Source organism: Cydia splendana, chromosome 1 (assembly GCF_910591565.1).
Source record: "Cydia splendana chromosome 1, ilCydSple1.2, whole genome shotgun sequence".
Lineage (NCBI taxonomy): Eukaryota > Metazoa > Arthropoda > Insecta > Lepidoptera > Tortricidae > Cydia > Cydia splendana.
In genome coordinates, this window is record NC_085960.1 from 31,700,273 (window position 1) to 31,715,625 (window position 15,353).

The following is a 15,353-nucleotide window of genomic DNA, read 5'->3' on the forward strand; positions in this document are numbered from 1 at the left end:
CTGCAGAAGGCGTGCGTGCTGCTTGCTAAGACTTCCAAGTGTATTAAGTAAGAATATACAAAAACGGTAGCCTTCGACCGCCTCCAGAAGCAATCATCTCTAGCTGCCGAGAGTCCCCTCCCGTGGCAGTTCCTGGCTGCCATCACGAGACACAACATGCGGCGGCACCTGCAGAAGGCGTGCGTGCTGCTCGCTAAGACTTCCAAGTGTATTAAGTAGGAATATACAAAAACGGTAGCCTACTTCGACCGCCTCCAGAAGCAATCATCTCTAGCTGCCGAGAGTCCCCTTCCGTGGCAGTTCCTGGCTGCCATCACGAGACACAACATGCGGCGGCACCTGCAGAAGGCGTGCGTGCTGCTCGCTAAGACTTCCAAGTGTATTAAGTAAGAATATACAAAAACGGTAGCCTTCGACCGCCTCCAGAAGCAATCATCTCTAGCTGCCGAGAGTCCCCTTCCGTGGCAGTTCCTGGCGGCCATCACGAGACACAACATGCGGCGGCACCTGCAGAAGGCGTGCGTGCTGCTCGCTAAGACTTCCAAGTGTATTAAGTAAGAATATACAAAAACGGTAGCCTTCGACCGCCTCCAGAAGCAATCATCTCTAGCTGCCGAGAGTCCCCTTCCGTGGCAGTTCCTGGCTGCCATCACGAGGAACAACATGCGGCGGCACCTGCAGAAGGCGTGCGTGCTGCTCGCTAAGACTTCCAAGTGTATTAAGTAAGAATATACAAAAACGGTAGCCTTTGACCGCCTCCAGAAGCAATCATCTCTATAGCTGCCGAGAGTCCCCTCCCGTGGCACTTCCTGGCTGCCATCACGAGACACAACATTTGGCGGCACCTGCAGAAGGCGTGCGTGCTGCTCGCTAAGACTTCCAAGTGTATTAAGTAAGAATGTACAAAAAACGGTAGCCTTCGACCGCCTCCAGAAGCAATCATCTCTAGCTGCCGAGAGTCCCCTTCCGTGGCAGTTCCTGGCTGCCATCACGAGACACAACATGCGGCGGCACCTGCAGAAGGCGTGCGTGCTGCTCGCAAAGACTTCCAAGTGTATTAAGTAAGAATATACAAAAACGGTAGCCTTTGACCGCCTCCAGAAGCAATCATCTCTATAGCTGCCGAGAGTCCCCTCCCGTGGCAGTTCCTGGCTGCCATCACGAGACACAACATGCGGCGGCACCTGCAGAAGGCGTGCGTGCTGCTCGCTAAGACTTCCAAGTGTATTAAGTAAGAATATACAAAAACGGTAGCCTTCGACCGCCTCCAGAAGCAATCATCTCTAGCTGCCGAGAGTCCCCTCCCGTGGCAGTTCCTGGCGGCCATCACGAGACACAACATGCGGCGGCACCTGCAGAAGGCGTGCGTGCTGCTCGCTAAGACTTCCAAGTGTATTAAGTAAGAATATACAAAAACGGTAGCCTTCGACCGCCTCCAGAAGCAATCATCTCTATAGCTGCCGAGAGTCCCCTCCCGTGGCACTTCCTGGCTGCCATCACGAGACACAACATGCGGCGGCACCTGCAGAAGGCGTGCGTGCTGCTCGCTAAGACTTCCAAGTGTATCAAGTAAGAATATACAAAAACTATATGTTAATGTAGAAAATCAAATGTATGAAATATTTCAATCACAAACTATAAATAATTGACCCGTTGTTAGAATTGTTAGGATAGAAGTTGTTAAGCGGACCCCAGGCTCCCATGAGCCGTGGCAAAATGCGTAGGTAACGCGAGGAAGATAATGATGTTAGACTTTTAAGTTGTTTTGATAGGTGTAATATAACCCGACTAGTATTGCAAAAAGTTCATTTTATTTTATTGCAAGGCGTTAGAGTTAGGCCAAGCAACGTCTGCAGCGACTTTGATAGCCCACGTAGTGCAAGTGTTATTTTAAACGTCAAACTTCTATGAAATAATGACGTATAAATGACACTTGCACTACGTATGGTATCAAAATCGCTGCAGACTTTTCTTGGTCTAACTCTATTTCTATCCCAGCACCTCCGCCAGTTCTTACCGAAGCGTACATCTATAAATTATATTTATGACTTTTATATATCTTTTTATGGTTCGAGTCTAATGATGTAGGTAAACACAATAGTTTGTTCATATATTTTACGCAGCCATCGCGTCGTGGACGCCGTCAGCACACATCTGGGCGTCCAGGGCGATGAGCGTGACCTACAATGCCTAGTGCTTCTAACGAGCATCGCAAGACTAGTCGACTATTCAGATGTCACCTTCATACTGGACTATTACTACAGCCTGGTTGACAACACGCAGGTAAAACACTGATTTATACTTTCATTATTTTTGCAGAAGTATTTCGCGATTATTTATTTAACCTTTGTTGCATAATACAAGAAAGTACAAATGGCGGACTTAATGCCATAAGGCATTCGCTACCAGTCAACCATTGGGCCAAACAGAATCTGAGATTACTGATTACTGAGATAATGCCGACTTTGAAACGTCCGAGTTAATTTTCCAGCTAATTTATACACGATTAAGTGCCAGTTGCACCATCCGCACTTGACAGACTGATCAACGTCACCCGGCGGGCCGCGGTGGTTTACTATGAAACTAAATAGTACAATTAAATTTAGCGATGACAAACAGTTTGGTGCAACCGACCCTAAATCATGAAATTAGTTTACTAGTGAAGAAATTAATTTACGTGTTTGCATGGTAAATTTTAAAATGTTCCATTGCGTGCGCGCTGTTATGCACTTTGTATGCCTTGTAAGGCAAAATCACCGGCTGGGTCGCCATGTGTGGTCTGGCGTATACTGGTTTCATTCCTTGCGCCCTCCTAAGGTTGGAAATTTGCCAGCAAAAACGACCTTAATGTTTTAAATTAAGGTTCGAAATTTGAATCTCTTGCTCGAGGGGTTAAACCAACTGTAGTGTATGCGATTATGCGAGTAGCTTAAATAGCATACATACGCCATCTCGTGTGCCCTTGTGTTGGCTGCAATGCCATAAAAAAGTAACTGTCACTGTCTATGGTACGATGGCCGCGGGCTGTACGATTGCTGTTGTGGAAGTGATGTTATATTTTGTTTGCGAGGGCATTGCCGAGCCGGTGTTTATGTTTAGGTGTTACATAGTTACATAACTACTAATTTAACAAACACTATACCAACCAACAAGGTAAACCAACCTGTAATATTTCTGGATATTTCAGGGTCGTGACCAGCGCCTGAAACCGCTGACTTTAGAACTCCTAACGCTGTGGTCGCGCTACTTAACACCGAGCGCTCGCACGGCGCTGCGGGAGCACCTCGCCGCGCGCCTCGCCACCGCCTCGGGAGAGGACGGTCAGTATATTCTGTATTGTTAAACGAGAACACACTATACACCATTAATTAAGGATTTAATACATGAAAACAAGTCGACAAGGAAAACCAACTGCACGCTGGGATGACAATATAAAAAAAATGCCGGGCAGAAATGGCAAAAAACTGCTCAGGACCGAGAAAAATGGCTAGCTTTGGAAGAGGCCTTTACCTGAGGGGTTCCTGCTTATTAGACTAAGATTTAAAATACTAACAAAAACTAATTGAACTAAAAAACAAAAACTAACATCTAACTAACTAAACATAAATCCATGTATCAAATAGCAGGAAATAAAAGGCTTTTTATTTTATTTTATTTACATGAAAACATGGAAAACAGACATAACTTGGGTAAATGCTATGACGAGGCCGGGTGGGCGATGCTCACCTGACAGTTCGGGTCGGGTCGCGTCACTCATAATGCTGTGACATCAGTGGGACTACCGCGACAACGTAATTTCTTTATCTGCCTCTCTGTCGCTCGACTACCTAAGAGCGATAGAGAGACAGATAACGAAATTTCGAGGGTCTCTGTGACAGTAGTCCAGTTACACTACTGTTGAGAGGGTTGGGATGTTATTTTATGTGTATGGTTTGTCTATCTGGATGGATAATTTTAATAGGGAATATTACGCAAAACTCTGCGTAGAGGGCGTCACTAGGTCAATCACATGGCCTACCGTGAAACACGACAATCGAAAGTTCGGTTTCTGACTCTATCACTCTTGCCTATTCGATCGATAGAGAGGCAGATAAAGAAATTTCGATTTTCGCGTTTCGCGGTAGGCCACCTGATGTAAACAAACCGCCTTGATGCATGAATGTTATAGTGAAAACTTGTCAAGAAACTGTTTGCCTACTATGTATAAGTTACTCTATGGTTTACTAAACAAATTAGTGCTGCACTCTGGCGGCAGAACATTGCAGTAATACTCCCTATTTTCGAGGCCATCTGGAAACTTTTTAGGTTTTCTGTCTATTCTAGCTACCTTTGTATGTCAGCGAGTCTGTGATAATAAAGATAATGTTTAGGCGATTATTTCCATAACCGTTTGAGCTGTATTTATAAAACTAACTAATCTGAAGGATTGTAATGAATAAAACATTTTTTATGAGTTTATGTTAAATAGATTTTGAGTTATGAAGTCAGTTCTGTTTTCTTAACACATTCATTGCCACTAAGTGCTACGGGTTACGCTCGTAGCGCGTAGCCACGTCGAGTTACGATAAGTTTTCTTTGGCAGGTTGCCGGATACCGAGTGCAACGCTTGCCGCACATTTGGACCCTACCAACTTGCAGTGGGCCAATGAATTACTACAACTGTGTAAGTACATGTCGTTAAGCAGACGTGAGATTGTTTGTGGTAAATCAAATTAATTAAATTAAATTTTAAATGATTCGTAATTTGCTTAGTTTTCTTTAATATATTAATTTCAGCAGTTCCGCCAGAAGCGTCACGATAAAGTCGTACCTACTAATGTACTATGGGAGCGTGCGCATATTTATTTTTGTATACTTAAAGTTAATTTGTTTCGATGTGTGATAACAGCGGAGAAGCGAGCCCTGAGCGGCGGCGGCGTGTCGGAGTGGGTGCGCGCGGCCGACCTGTCGCTGGTGGCGCCCGCGCCGCCCTCCCCCGCGCTGCTCGCGCTGTTCCTCGCCGCGCTGCAAGACCCGCCCGCAGGTACACACCACAGCAGACCACGCAGCCCGACTCGACGCGGTGCCGACAAACGTCGCGACAGATCGGCCGACGGACTTCGATAAGGCGACCTATCATTCCTAATATTTCAGAAGATGTCATGTAATCCCTATATGATAAATGCTGTATTATGGGACTTCACAAAAAAATCTCGGTTCGATCACATTTTATTTGTCATAAGAAAAAAATGTCTAATAAAGCCGTTGTCTTGCATTCTGTACTTTTAAAGCTCAAAGCGCCACTCGCACCATTCCACTAACCCAGGGTTAACCGGTTAAATCTGGAGTTGCCATGGTTACCAGTACAATCTGACTCTGAGTTAACTGTTTAACCGCTTAACGCCGGGTCAGTGGGATGGTGCAAGTCGGCCTTTTAGTGATATATATCATTAACTGTTGTATCGGCAGAGTGGTCGGCGGCGTGGCACGGCGCGGCCGTGGCGGGGCTGGGCCGGCTGTGCGTGCGCTCGCGCGGCGCCGCCGCCGCCGCCGCGCCGGCGCTGGCCGCGCTGCTGCACTCCCCGCAGCACGCGCTGCAGGCCCGTGTCAACGCGCTGCTGGCTCTCGCCGACATTTGCGTCAGGTAGGTGTTATGTCATCTTCACTCTTACATAACTCTATGGTGATACTTTTTCCTCGGGACTCCCTAAATACCAGTTATTACAAAGTGGTTCAACGGTTTAAGCGTGAAAAGGTAACAAACGGACAGAATTACTTTCGCATTTATAATACTACTAGGGATTAGACATATACTCTAAATCATAATTAGATTCCAAAAAAAGTAAGACAATGTTGCCACTTTTCACTAGCGCGTCTTGTATTTATGTAAAAAAAAACCGGGTCAAATAACAAGATATAGTACTTGTTGTTTATGGTTTCGAGCGGGTGATGGGAGTAGAAGTCAAACACCTTATGTGTGTTAGTATAAGAACGTATATTCTCTAAATGCCTGCCTATATATACACGTTAGGTTGCGCTGACACAAGCAATACGCGTTTATGTCGCAGTAAACCAAAGTGTTACTGCTAAACACTAAAAGTGGACAATCGCCATATTACACCTCCCCCGAACGTTCCTCTCACCGCCGGGGTGGCAGAAGAAAAAAATTAAACGCATGTTACTAGTTTACAATTTTTTCTGAAATCAATAAAAAAAAATGTTAAGAAATTATATAGGTATAATGCAAACAATCTTTATTTAGCTTGACTTTATGTGTCGTATTAATGTCGTAGTCCTTGTAAAAAAATATATAATAAGAAAATATTATCTTCACTTAAAATGTTATCATCTCTCAAACGTTAAAATATTAATTTACTTCCTTTTCTCATAAAATATAAATCTCGTTCTTTAAAAACATTTACCTATTCTTCATCTTTAAAACATGTACTATTCAACTTTAAAACATTTGGTATTCAACTTTAAAATATTCACTCTCGCTGTTTATAGTTACGGTACCCTATAAATCTCGTAATAAAAATAACTAATGCCGTATTAAGACGGAGTCCTAAGCTCCTAACATAATTAATGGGAATGGTTACCCAGGGCATGGTCACCCTATAATCAATACATCATGGGCTACGCTCCCGTGCGTACCCGAACTTCATAACTACACGCGGGATTGGCTACCCGAGGGCATGGTCACCCTAAAACACAATAATAGCGGCATATCAGGCGAGGCTGTACGGCTCTGCCTGTACCTAGAGACACAAATACATTAAGACTTAAAAGTCTCCTACAACTTTCACGGAGGATACTGTATATCACACTATGATCAAGTACGAAGGACTAGTGCTCTAGCTATAAGGTCACATTGTACGAATGTGCCTATTAAACTCCTTAAAACTTCTCAAACTTGTACCGTACTGTAAGGTTTTTTTATAAAATAAACACTTTTATTTAACTTCCAAAATTAAAAAAAAAATGTAATAAATCAAACTTTCGCTGTATATCAGGTGATCAGTCCGACACGTAGCTAAAGTATTAATCATTACTCAAAAACAATTAAATAATTTTATTGAATTGAGTTGTTTATTACTTAATCGTTATGCGATGTATCAAATTTCATTCATCGCTTATTAAAATATTCTAACTCGCGGCAAAGTCTCGCGGCCTAGTTAAGTTTTCTGTCGACGTGCGCACAACGTGTGGCACGCGCTGCAAATTGCAACATACATAATTGAGGACACTATTCGACACTTTTAATTTTTATATTATATTATGACTTCTTATGAAAATTATTTATGCTCGAAACGAAATTGAGTTTAGCGACAACCTTTAATAATTATGAATGATTTAAATATGACTGCTACTGAATTGGAAAAAAAATGCTGGCTTTTAGAGAAAATTAAATAAAATACTAAATTACACGTAGGATTTACATCCTATTGCTGCGTGGCTGGCCGTCCTCGGCTTCGTCTTCGTCCGGTCCGGTGCGAGTTCGCGACCGGCATTCTTGGCAGCTGTTGGCGCGGCCTGGCGAGCTGGCACCTCCACGTGGCACTCGCTTGACGCTTCATATGGCTGGCTGGCTCTGCTTCCGATGATTATGGTGGGCCGGGATTACCCTGGACACCTCTTGGTTTGCGAGCCGGGAAACCCTGGACAACGCTCTTCGATCTTCGCTCTTCTTGATTTCTCTTCTTAACTTGGTTTCCGTTTTTTGATGTTGGGTGGTTCTTCTTTTTTCTTGGTTCTTAATGGTGGTTGGTTCTGACTGCGTGGATTCTTGCGTTGAAAGTGTGATTGGTTATCTGGGTTGTAGTCTTGGTAGATTCTTTCTTCTTTCTTCTTTCTTGAGTATTAGTTCGTTGGTTCGCTGGTCTGGGTCGCCATCAAATAACAAGATATAGTACTTGTTGTTTATGGTTTCGAGCGGGTGATGGGAGTAGAAGTCAAACACCTTATGTGTGATAGTATAAGAACGTATATTCTCTAAATGCCTGCCTATATATACACGTTAGGTTGCGCTGACACAAGCAATACGCGTTTATGTCGCAGTAAACCAAAGTGTTACTGCTAAACACTAAAAGTGGACAATCGCCATATTACACGGGCAAGTGCGAGTCGGACTCGCGCACGAAGGGTTCCGTACCATAATGCAAAAAAAAGCCAAAAAAAAAAACGGTCACCCATCCAAGTACTGACCCCGCCCGACGTTGCTTAACTTCGGTCAAAAATCACGTTTGTTGTATGGGAGCTCCACTTAAATCTTTATTTTATTCTATTTTTAGTATTTGTTGTTATAGCGGCAATAGAAATACATCATCCGTGAAAATTTCAACTGTCTAGCTATCACGGTTCGTGAGATACAGCCTGGTGACAGACGGACGGACGGACGGACAGACGGACGGACGGACGGACAGCGAAGTCTTAGTAATAGGGTCCCGTTTTACCCTTTGGGTACAGAACCCTAAAAAGTAAGTAAAAGTACTTTTTTAAATCGTAGGAGTAAAATTACCAATAAATAAATTATCTTAGCGTGTTTATTTATAAAAAGGAATTTACTATTTTACAAACAAATGATTGCAGTGGCAACATTTTTTGGAATCTAATTATGATTTAGAGTTTAGACAGCTATGTAGCTCACTCAATCACTGATGTTTACAATCAGCCAGGCAATGTATAACATGGTATTAAATAAATAATAAATGAATATTATGGGACAATCTTACTCAAAACGACCTAGCCCCACAGTACCTAAGCTAAGGCTTGTGTTGTGGTTGTGGATACGACGATACGGACGACGATATATCGATCCGGATTTTGAGGAATAGCGGTGCACACTCGCATGAACCCTACTAAAGGTACGTAATTTGCAGGAAAGATAAGAAAAACTTGCATTCAGACTCAAAAGTTTATTCTGTAAATTTTGACGCTAAAATCTTATATATTTATTTAAGTAAGTTCTTACGTGTTAATATAACTTTGTTTGACTAAGGGTCGGTTGCACCAAACTATTTGACATCGTTAAAGTGTTCGTTAAATTCGATTGTATGAAAAGTTTCATAGTAAACCGCCGCGGCGCGCCGGGTAACGTTAATCAGTCTGTCAAGTGCGGATGGTGCAACTGGCACTAACAATAGTTTTATAAAAAATAAGTGTAAAATAACTAACATATTTATGGGCATAGCGCCTGAATTTAATTTGCTATAATCTTGGAATCCTTGGCAATGGCAACTCTTCTCGGTATCTAACTTAGACTCTAAATGTGGTCCGTCTTGATTACTTGCCATCGGGTGGCTATTTAGTTATCACTACTATCGTTTCGCTAGATTTACCCTTATCGTCTTTTTTATCGGATTTGCCATCAACCTTCTTATCAGACTTGTCATCATCGTCCTTTTTATCGGATTTGTCATCCTTTTTATCAGATTTATCATCCTTTTTACCGGATTTGCCGTCACGATCATATTTATCGTATTTGTCATCATCATCCTTTTTACCGGATTTGCCGTCACGATCATATTTATCGTATTTGTCATCATCATCCTTTTTATCGTATTTGCCGTCACGATCATTTTTATCGTATTTGCCATCACCATCATATTTATCGTATTTGTCATCATCATCCTTTTTATCGTATTTGCCGTCACGATCATATTTATCGTATTTGTCAACATCATCATTTTTATCGTATTTGTCGTCACGATCATATTTATCGTATTTGTCACCAGCATCCTTTTTATCGTATATGTCGGAACAATACTTTTTAACATATTTGTAGTAATCATCCTTATCGTATTTGTCGAAATCAAACTTTTTATCGTATTTGTCGAAATCAAACTTTTTATCGTATATGTCGGAACAAAACTTTTTAAAGTATTCGTAGTAATCATCCTTATCGTATTTGTCGTAATCATCCTTATCGTATTTGTCGTAATCATCCTTTTTATCGTATTTGTCAGATTTATCCCACTTGAACTTCGCTACCGACTTTGGCCATTTAAAAACCTTTGACACGAAGTTTTCTTTTTTATTATCTTTTTCATAATCCTTGTCTCTCCAAGACTTGCCAAATCCGCAGACTGTCAACTCGCACAGTACAGTAAGAATAAGTACACCAAGTATCAACTTGATTGTCGCCATTTTGCTGGCAAACTAGTGATGGATTTATTTGTTTGTCTTTTTATATATTATTTTTATCGTGATAAGTTTCTTTATAGCCTTTAAATTGTTTTATTCTATCACACATTCGCAATAATCTTAAAATTAATATGGCAGATGTGACTAATAACGTCTTTATTTAATTATCCTCGTGCACATGACGGTCACGCTAAAGTTTATGGACTATTAGCTTCTGCCCGCGACTTCGTCTGCGTGAAATGATGATGATTGATAAAACTATCCTACCTATCCTTTCCCGGGCCTGAAACTATATTGACACCAAATTTCATCTAAATCGGCTCAGCGGGTAAAGCGTGAAGAGATAACAGACACACAGGCGGACATAGTTATTTTCGCATTTATAACATGAGTAGAAACTAGCCTCCGCACGCGGCTTCATCCGCGTGAAAATCGGATAGAGCTTTTTCTTCAAGGTGTAGATTTCTCAATAGTACACGATTATGTATTACGATACAAGTGCGAAAAGTAGGAAATTTACAACTAGTGGCGATAAATTGAAACACGACCGAAGGAAGTGTTATATATCGACACGAGTTGCGAATTACCTTTTCGCACGTGCATTGTAATGATGATGATGATGATGATGCTCTCCTGACCGATTTCGGCCACAGCGACTGTGTGCTCTGGAGTAGGCAATTTTTAACTCGTGATATTAGAGTGTAGCTGATCCACTCTCTGGTGCGCCCTTAACCCCTTACTGCATATAATAAAAAATATTTGTTGAAATTTAAACTTTAATAGCTGTCAATAGAGTTAAATATCATATCCGCCATATATGGCTTCGTATGCGGTAAGGGGTTAAGTGGCTCACATACCCTATCTTCTTGCTAAATACTCGAGCGCATTTTGGGCAAGGCAGCACACCACCTATATAATTATACGAAATTGAGGCTGGCGGCCGAGCCTTAAGCTCATCTCGTTTTATGTCGAGCGCACTGCGGCGTTCAGCCTCAAAAACGCTAACTCGATCACGAATGAGGCGCCGCCATTCGGACCGCCGCGCTGCTTTCCGCTCCCAGTCAGAGGGCTCTAGTTTGCATCTCTTCATATGTCTTTTCAGAACATCCTTATATCGTAAGTACTGGCCACCGCTTTTACACTTACCATTCTGGAGTTCTGAAAAGAAGATACGCTTCGCCACTCTGTCTTCTGACATCCGAGACACGTGCCCACACCACCGCAGCTGCCGCCTCATCAGATACACCTCAATGCCTCCGACATTTGCGCGCCTCAGGATGTTTGTGTTTCTGACCCGGTCCGTCCATTTGATATTCATAATGTCTCGGAGGCATTTAAGGTGGAATCTGTCCAGTGTACGTATATGTTTACGGTAAAGGCCCACGTCTCAGATGAGTACAGCAGGTTCGGCAGCACTGCTGCCATGTATACACTAATTTTAGTGGAGAGCTACGGGACGTGTATTGTATACAACGTTTTACAGTACATATGGCCCTTTACATTTTTGACATAGGCACGTATTGTCCTTAATCCCGCCCTAGGATACCTATGGTGCCTAGTAGCACCATATGTACTGTAATAGTACATTAAGATACAAGTGCGAAAAGCAGGAAATTCGCACGTGTATTCTACAACGTATTACAGTACATATGGCTCTTTAAATTTTTGTCATAGGCACGTAGGTATTGTCCTTAATCCCGCCCTAGGGCGGTAAAGTAGTACCATATGTATTTTAAAATAAATTAGCACATGGGCTACTTTTTTTATTAGTATAAAAAAGTTGGGGTTGGACATGCCAAGGGTTATTAACTTATTAAGCTGTCTAGTTATGAAATGTTATTAAAATCGATGCAGTAATTTAGCTTTGAGAATGTATCAGACAGAAATAACAATTTAAACTTTTATAATATTAGTATGGATATCAAAATCTAGCAAAAAATATTAATGGTTTAATTTCCCATGATATGGTTTTAAAATAAAAAAATATATTCTGAAAGTAGGCCTCAGGGTCTCTTTTACAATACATTTACAGTATTATCATATAGTGACACGAATAATACCACAAAATACATAGCAACATGTAAATACAATGCTTGGGTAAACATTACATTGTAATAATGTTAAAAATAAATAATGACTACAATATAACAGAGATGTATGTATAGTCTCTATACTTTTTGATTATTTTTTTGTGTGTCCATTTCCATATTAGATAAACAGGTAATTTTCCGCAGTTTTCTTTTTTAATACTTATTTTATCGAATTTAAATCTGTCGTGAGTTGTACTAACATTAAAGTTAATTTTACGGCGCTTGTGACTTAAAGTCATGTGAGGTTGACCGTAAAATTAGTTTAATATCTATTTCGTTTTTAGCACTGTATGTACAGTCAGCATGAAATATAATCTAGATGTAGATGTAGCGTAGGGACTCCCGGCCGATGTCCTGAGGGCGCCGTGGTGGAATGACATCGATCCCAGTGCGCCCTCACGAACGGCAAAGAGGGTGAAACTCCGGAGTGCGTTTAGTGGGTAGGGCCAAGTCCTCCCCCCTCTCGCCAAGAGAAGGATAAGGAGCGGCGAGTCCCACACACCGTGCGTAAATAGATTCCCACTCCGTCAAAAAAAAAGGGACGCCCGGTCGGAAACAGACGGGCTGTCGATCGCTCGTTGCGTTCATTCAGCCCTGGAGTTGGAGCTGCAGGTCACTGTCCCGGCGGCATTCCTACACTATTATACTCAAATCTTCTGTTTTTCCTGCAGAACAGTGAAGAAGGACATCTTTAAGTTCGACCATAGAGAAAAAAATACATAGATTGCTCAATCCATCATCAGTTTTGGTACCAAAAAGACTAATATTTTCAGTCGACATCTAGTATCGAGTAGCGGAATTATCAGTACTGCTACTTGATAATAGATGTAGCACCGAACGGAAAGTCTAATGCTCAACAACATAATACTTTCCGGTCGGTGCTACATCTATTGTCAAGTAGCAGTACTGATAATTCCGCTATTCGATGCTAGATGTCGACTATGAAAATAATAGTCGTATTGGTACCAAAACTGATGTATGGAGTGAGCACTCTTGTCTTACTATATTTCTCTATTGTTCGACATCCTTTAATTCGCTCTCTTTTAGTGTATCTCTACCGAATGTATTATATCGCGGTGCCGCATACATAACATGTACATTCTGCTAGTGTAAGCTTGTCTCCTTACCACAGTGTGGACAGGAGGCGTCGCTACTTGTGCCCGTTACCTTAACCTCCTGAGACTAAATGTACATTACAATGTACATAATCGTGTAATCTAATTTGAACCTTTCATGAACCAAATAAAGTAGCAATTCTTTTGTATCATTGCTCTTTAAAACAAACGAAATTACATAGTTCCAATTTGCTTATGCTTTTTATTTGCTTATAGAATAAGGTTCAAATTAAAAAATTTAAAAACTTTATATGCTGGGTCTTACGAGGATAACATGTCTAATAAGAGCGTTATGATCAAATAGCTATAGGTACTCGTAATAGTGGCAGCCATTGGTAACCAAATATATCGCAACACACCGTTGTTACCGTAGTAGCGATAAGTTTTTGCTCCGATGTATTTGTTCACTTTGGCTGTCACTATCTACTTGGTGCTGACTGTACAGCGAGCTGCAAAAGTGCATACCCACTTTATGAATGAATCCTATTTATACAATGGGTATGCACTTTTGCAGCTGTGTGTAGGTACCTATATGTAGAAAAAAAAAACATTGGCACGCCATATTTTAAAAAATGCCCTTAAAAATAAATGTTTCATTGTATTAGGTTTCTCAAAACCCGTATTGAAAATATAGGTAGTGCACGTTCCCCCCTAAGAGTTTTGTATTCATAATAGGGTTCTTTCCAATACATTTTAAACCGTTTGGTGAAATGGTCATGAAATCAAATATGCGGAAATACATTGTTTTTTTTTTCACCGTATAGTTTAAATTGCTTGTGTCCACACAGATATACCAACATAGTGGAGCCGCTGCTAGGCAACGTGTCGATGTGCCTCAACGTCTCGGCCCCGGCGGCGCTCCGGCGCTCCGCGGCGCGCTCGCTCACTCGCCTCCTCCTGGCGGGCTTCCTGCGGCTGCGGCCGCCGCTGTACTACCGGTGAGAGGCTGTGTCCACAGATACACCAACATAGTGTAGCCGCTGCTAGGCAACGTGTCGATGTGCCTCAACGTCTCTGCCCCGGCGGCGCTCCGGCGCTCCGCTGTACTACCGGTACTGACATGGCTTAAAAAGTAAAAAAAATGTCGACCAGCTAGGTTTGTGCAAACACAAACCGGGCACACCCAGGTTCAGGCAGTAGCTGTGACCCTTACGTTATACCATTTTCCCGTCCCAGGACATAATACCAGTGGAGAGACACTCCTGACTTCGTGCAAACTCGGCTCCATTCGGCTCAGCATTGCTCCGAGCAATGATTAGGGTTGGCACAACTTGACGTCCCATTGCGTGCACGGCCACAGATAAGATAACTACTTGAATTTTAACAACCCTAAATAGTGCCATAGGGATATCATGATTCGACCTTGAATCGCTGTCAAACTTCGGTTTTGTAGGAAGTGTCCTTTCTGTAATATTACTTATTCTGTGATAGTAGTTCTACGATTTCATCTCAGGTACTGCGCATTGCTGGCGGACTCGGACGCCGACGTCCGCGAGCCGGCCGAGTACTACCTGACGAGCTGCCTCACGTCCGACGCCATCTACCACCACTTCGTCGATTGCATCAAGCACTACAACAGCTCCCGATCAGGTATTATTGACCGAGCGAGCGCGAAGCGTCTCCGTTTCATATTGGGCAAAAATAAACGTATTTTGGCTGTATTTTATAAGACATTTTTAAAAATGTCGTAGCCTGAATCTCCCACCACTTCGTCAACTGCATCAAGCACTACAACAGCTCCCGATCAGGTACATATCATTCTGCTGATTCCTGCAACGGCGTGCTATACATCCCAGATCCAAAATTTACAGTTGTTTTGACAAATTTACTCGTACTACCCACGCATTCGTAAAAGGTCTCGGCATTGTAACAGTCGTAAGACCTGTGTGTACCTTATAGAAGTAGCGCGAAGTCGCATGCGGACTTCGTTACCTACATTAGGGCATTTGATAAATTGTTCTAAATCGTTACACCTTATTACTCATGCTCATTTATTTATATTATACATATAAATTTTATATAATGA

The 15,353-nt window shown here is 42.0% G+C and overlaps 1 protein-coding gene across 1 annotated transcript in view; it reads left to right on the forward strand.

Annotated features, from left to right (window-relative positions):
* The window catches only part of LOC134793359 (uncharacterized), a 34,877-nt gene that overhangs the window by 7,382 nt on the left and 12,142 nt on the right, over positions 1–15,353 (forward strand). Inside the window, exons 11-17 of the mRNA XM_063764921.1 lie at positions 2,124–2,283; positions 3,188–3,320; positions 4,583–4,663; positions 4,889–5,023; positions 5,449–5,623; positions 14,116–14,265; positions 14,781–14,917. Coding sequence (XP_063620991.1) covers positions 2,124–2,283; positions 3,188–3,320; positions 4,583–4,663; positions 4,889–5,023; positions 5,449–5,623; positions 14,116–14,265; positions 14,781–14,917 — 971 coding nt within the window. The remainder of the gene's footprint in view (positions 1–2,123; positions 2,284–3,187; positions 3,321–4,582; positions 4,664–4,888; positions 5,024–5,448; positions 5,624–14,115; positions 14,266–14,780; positions 14,918–15,353) is intronic.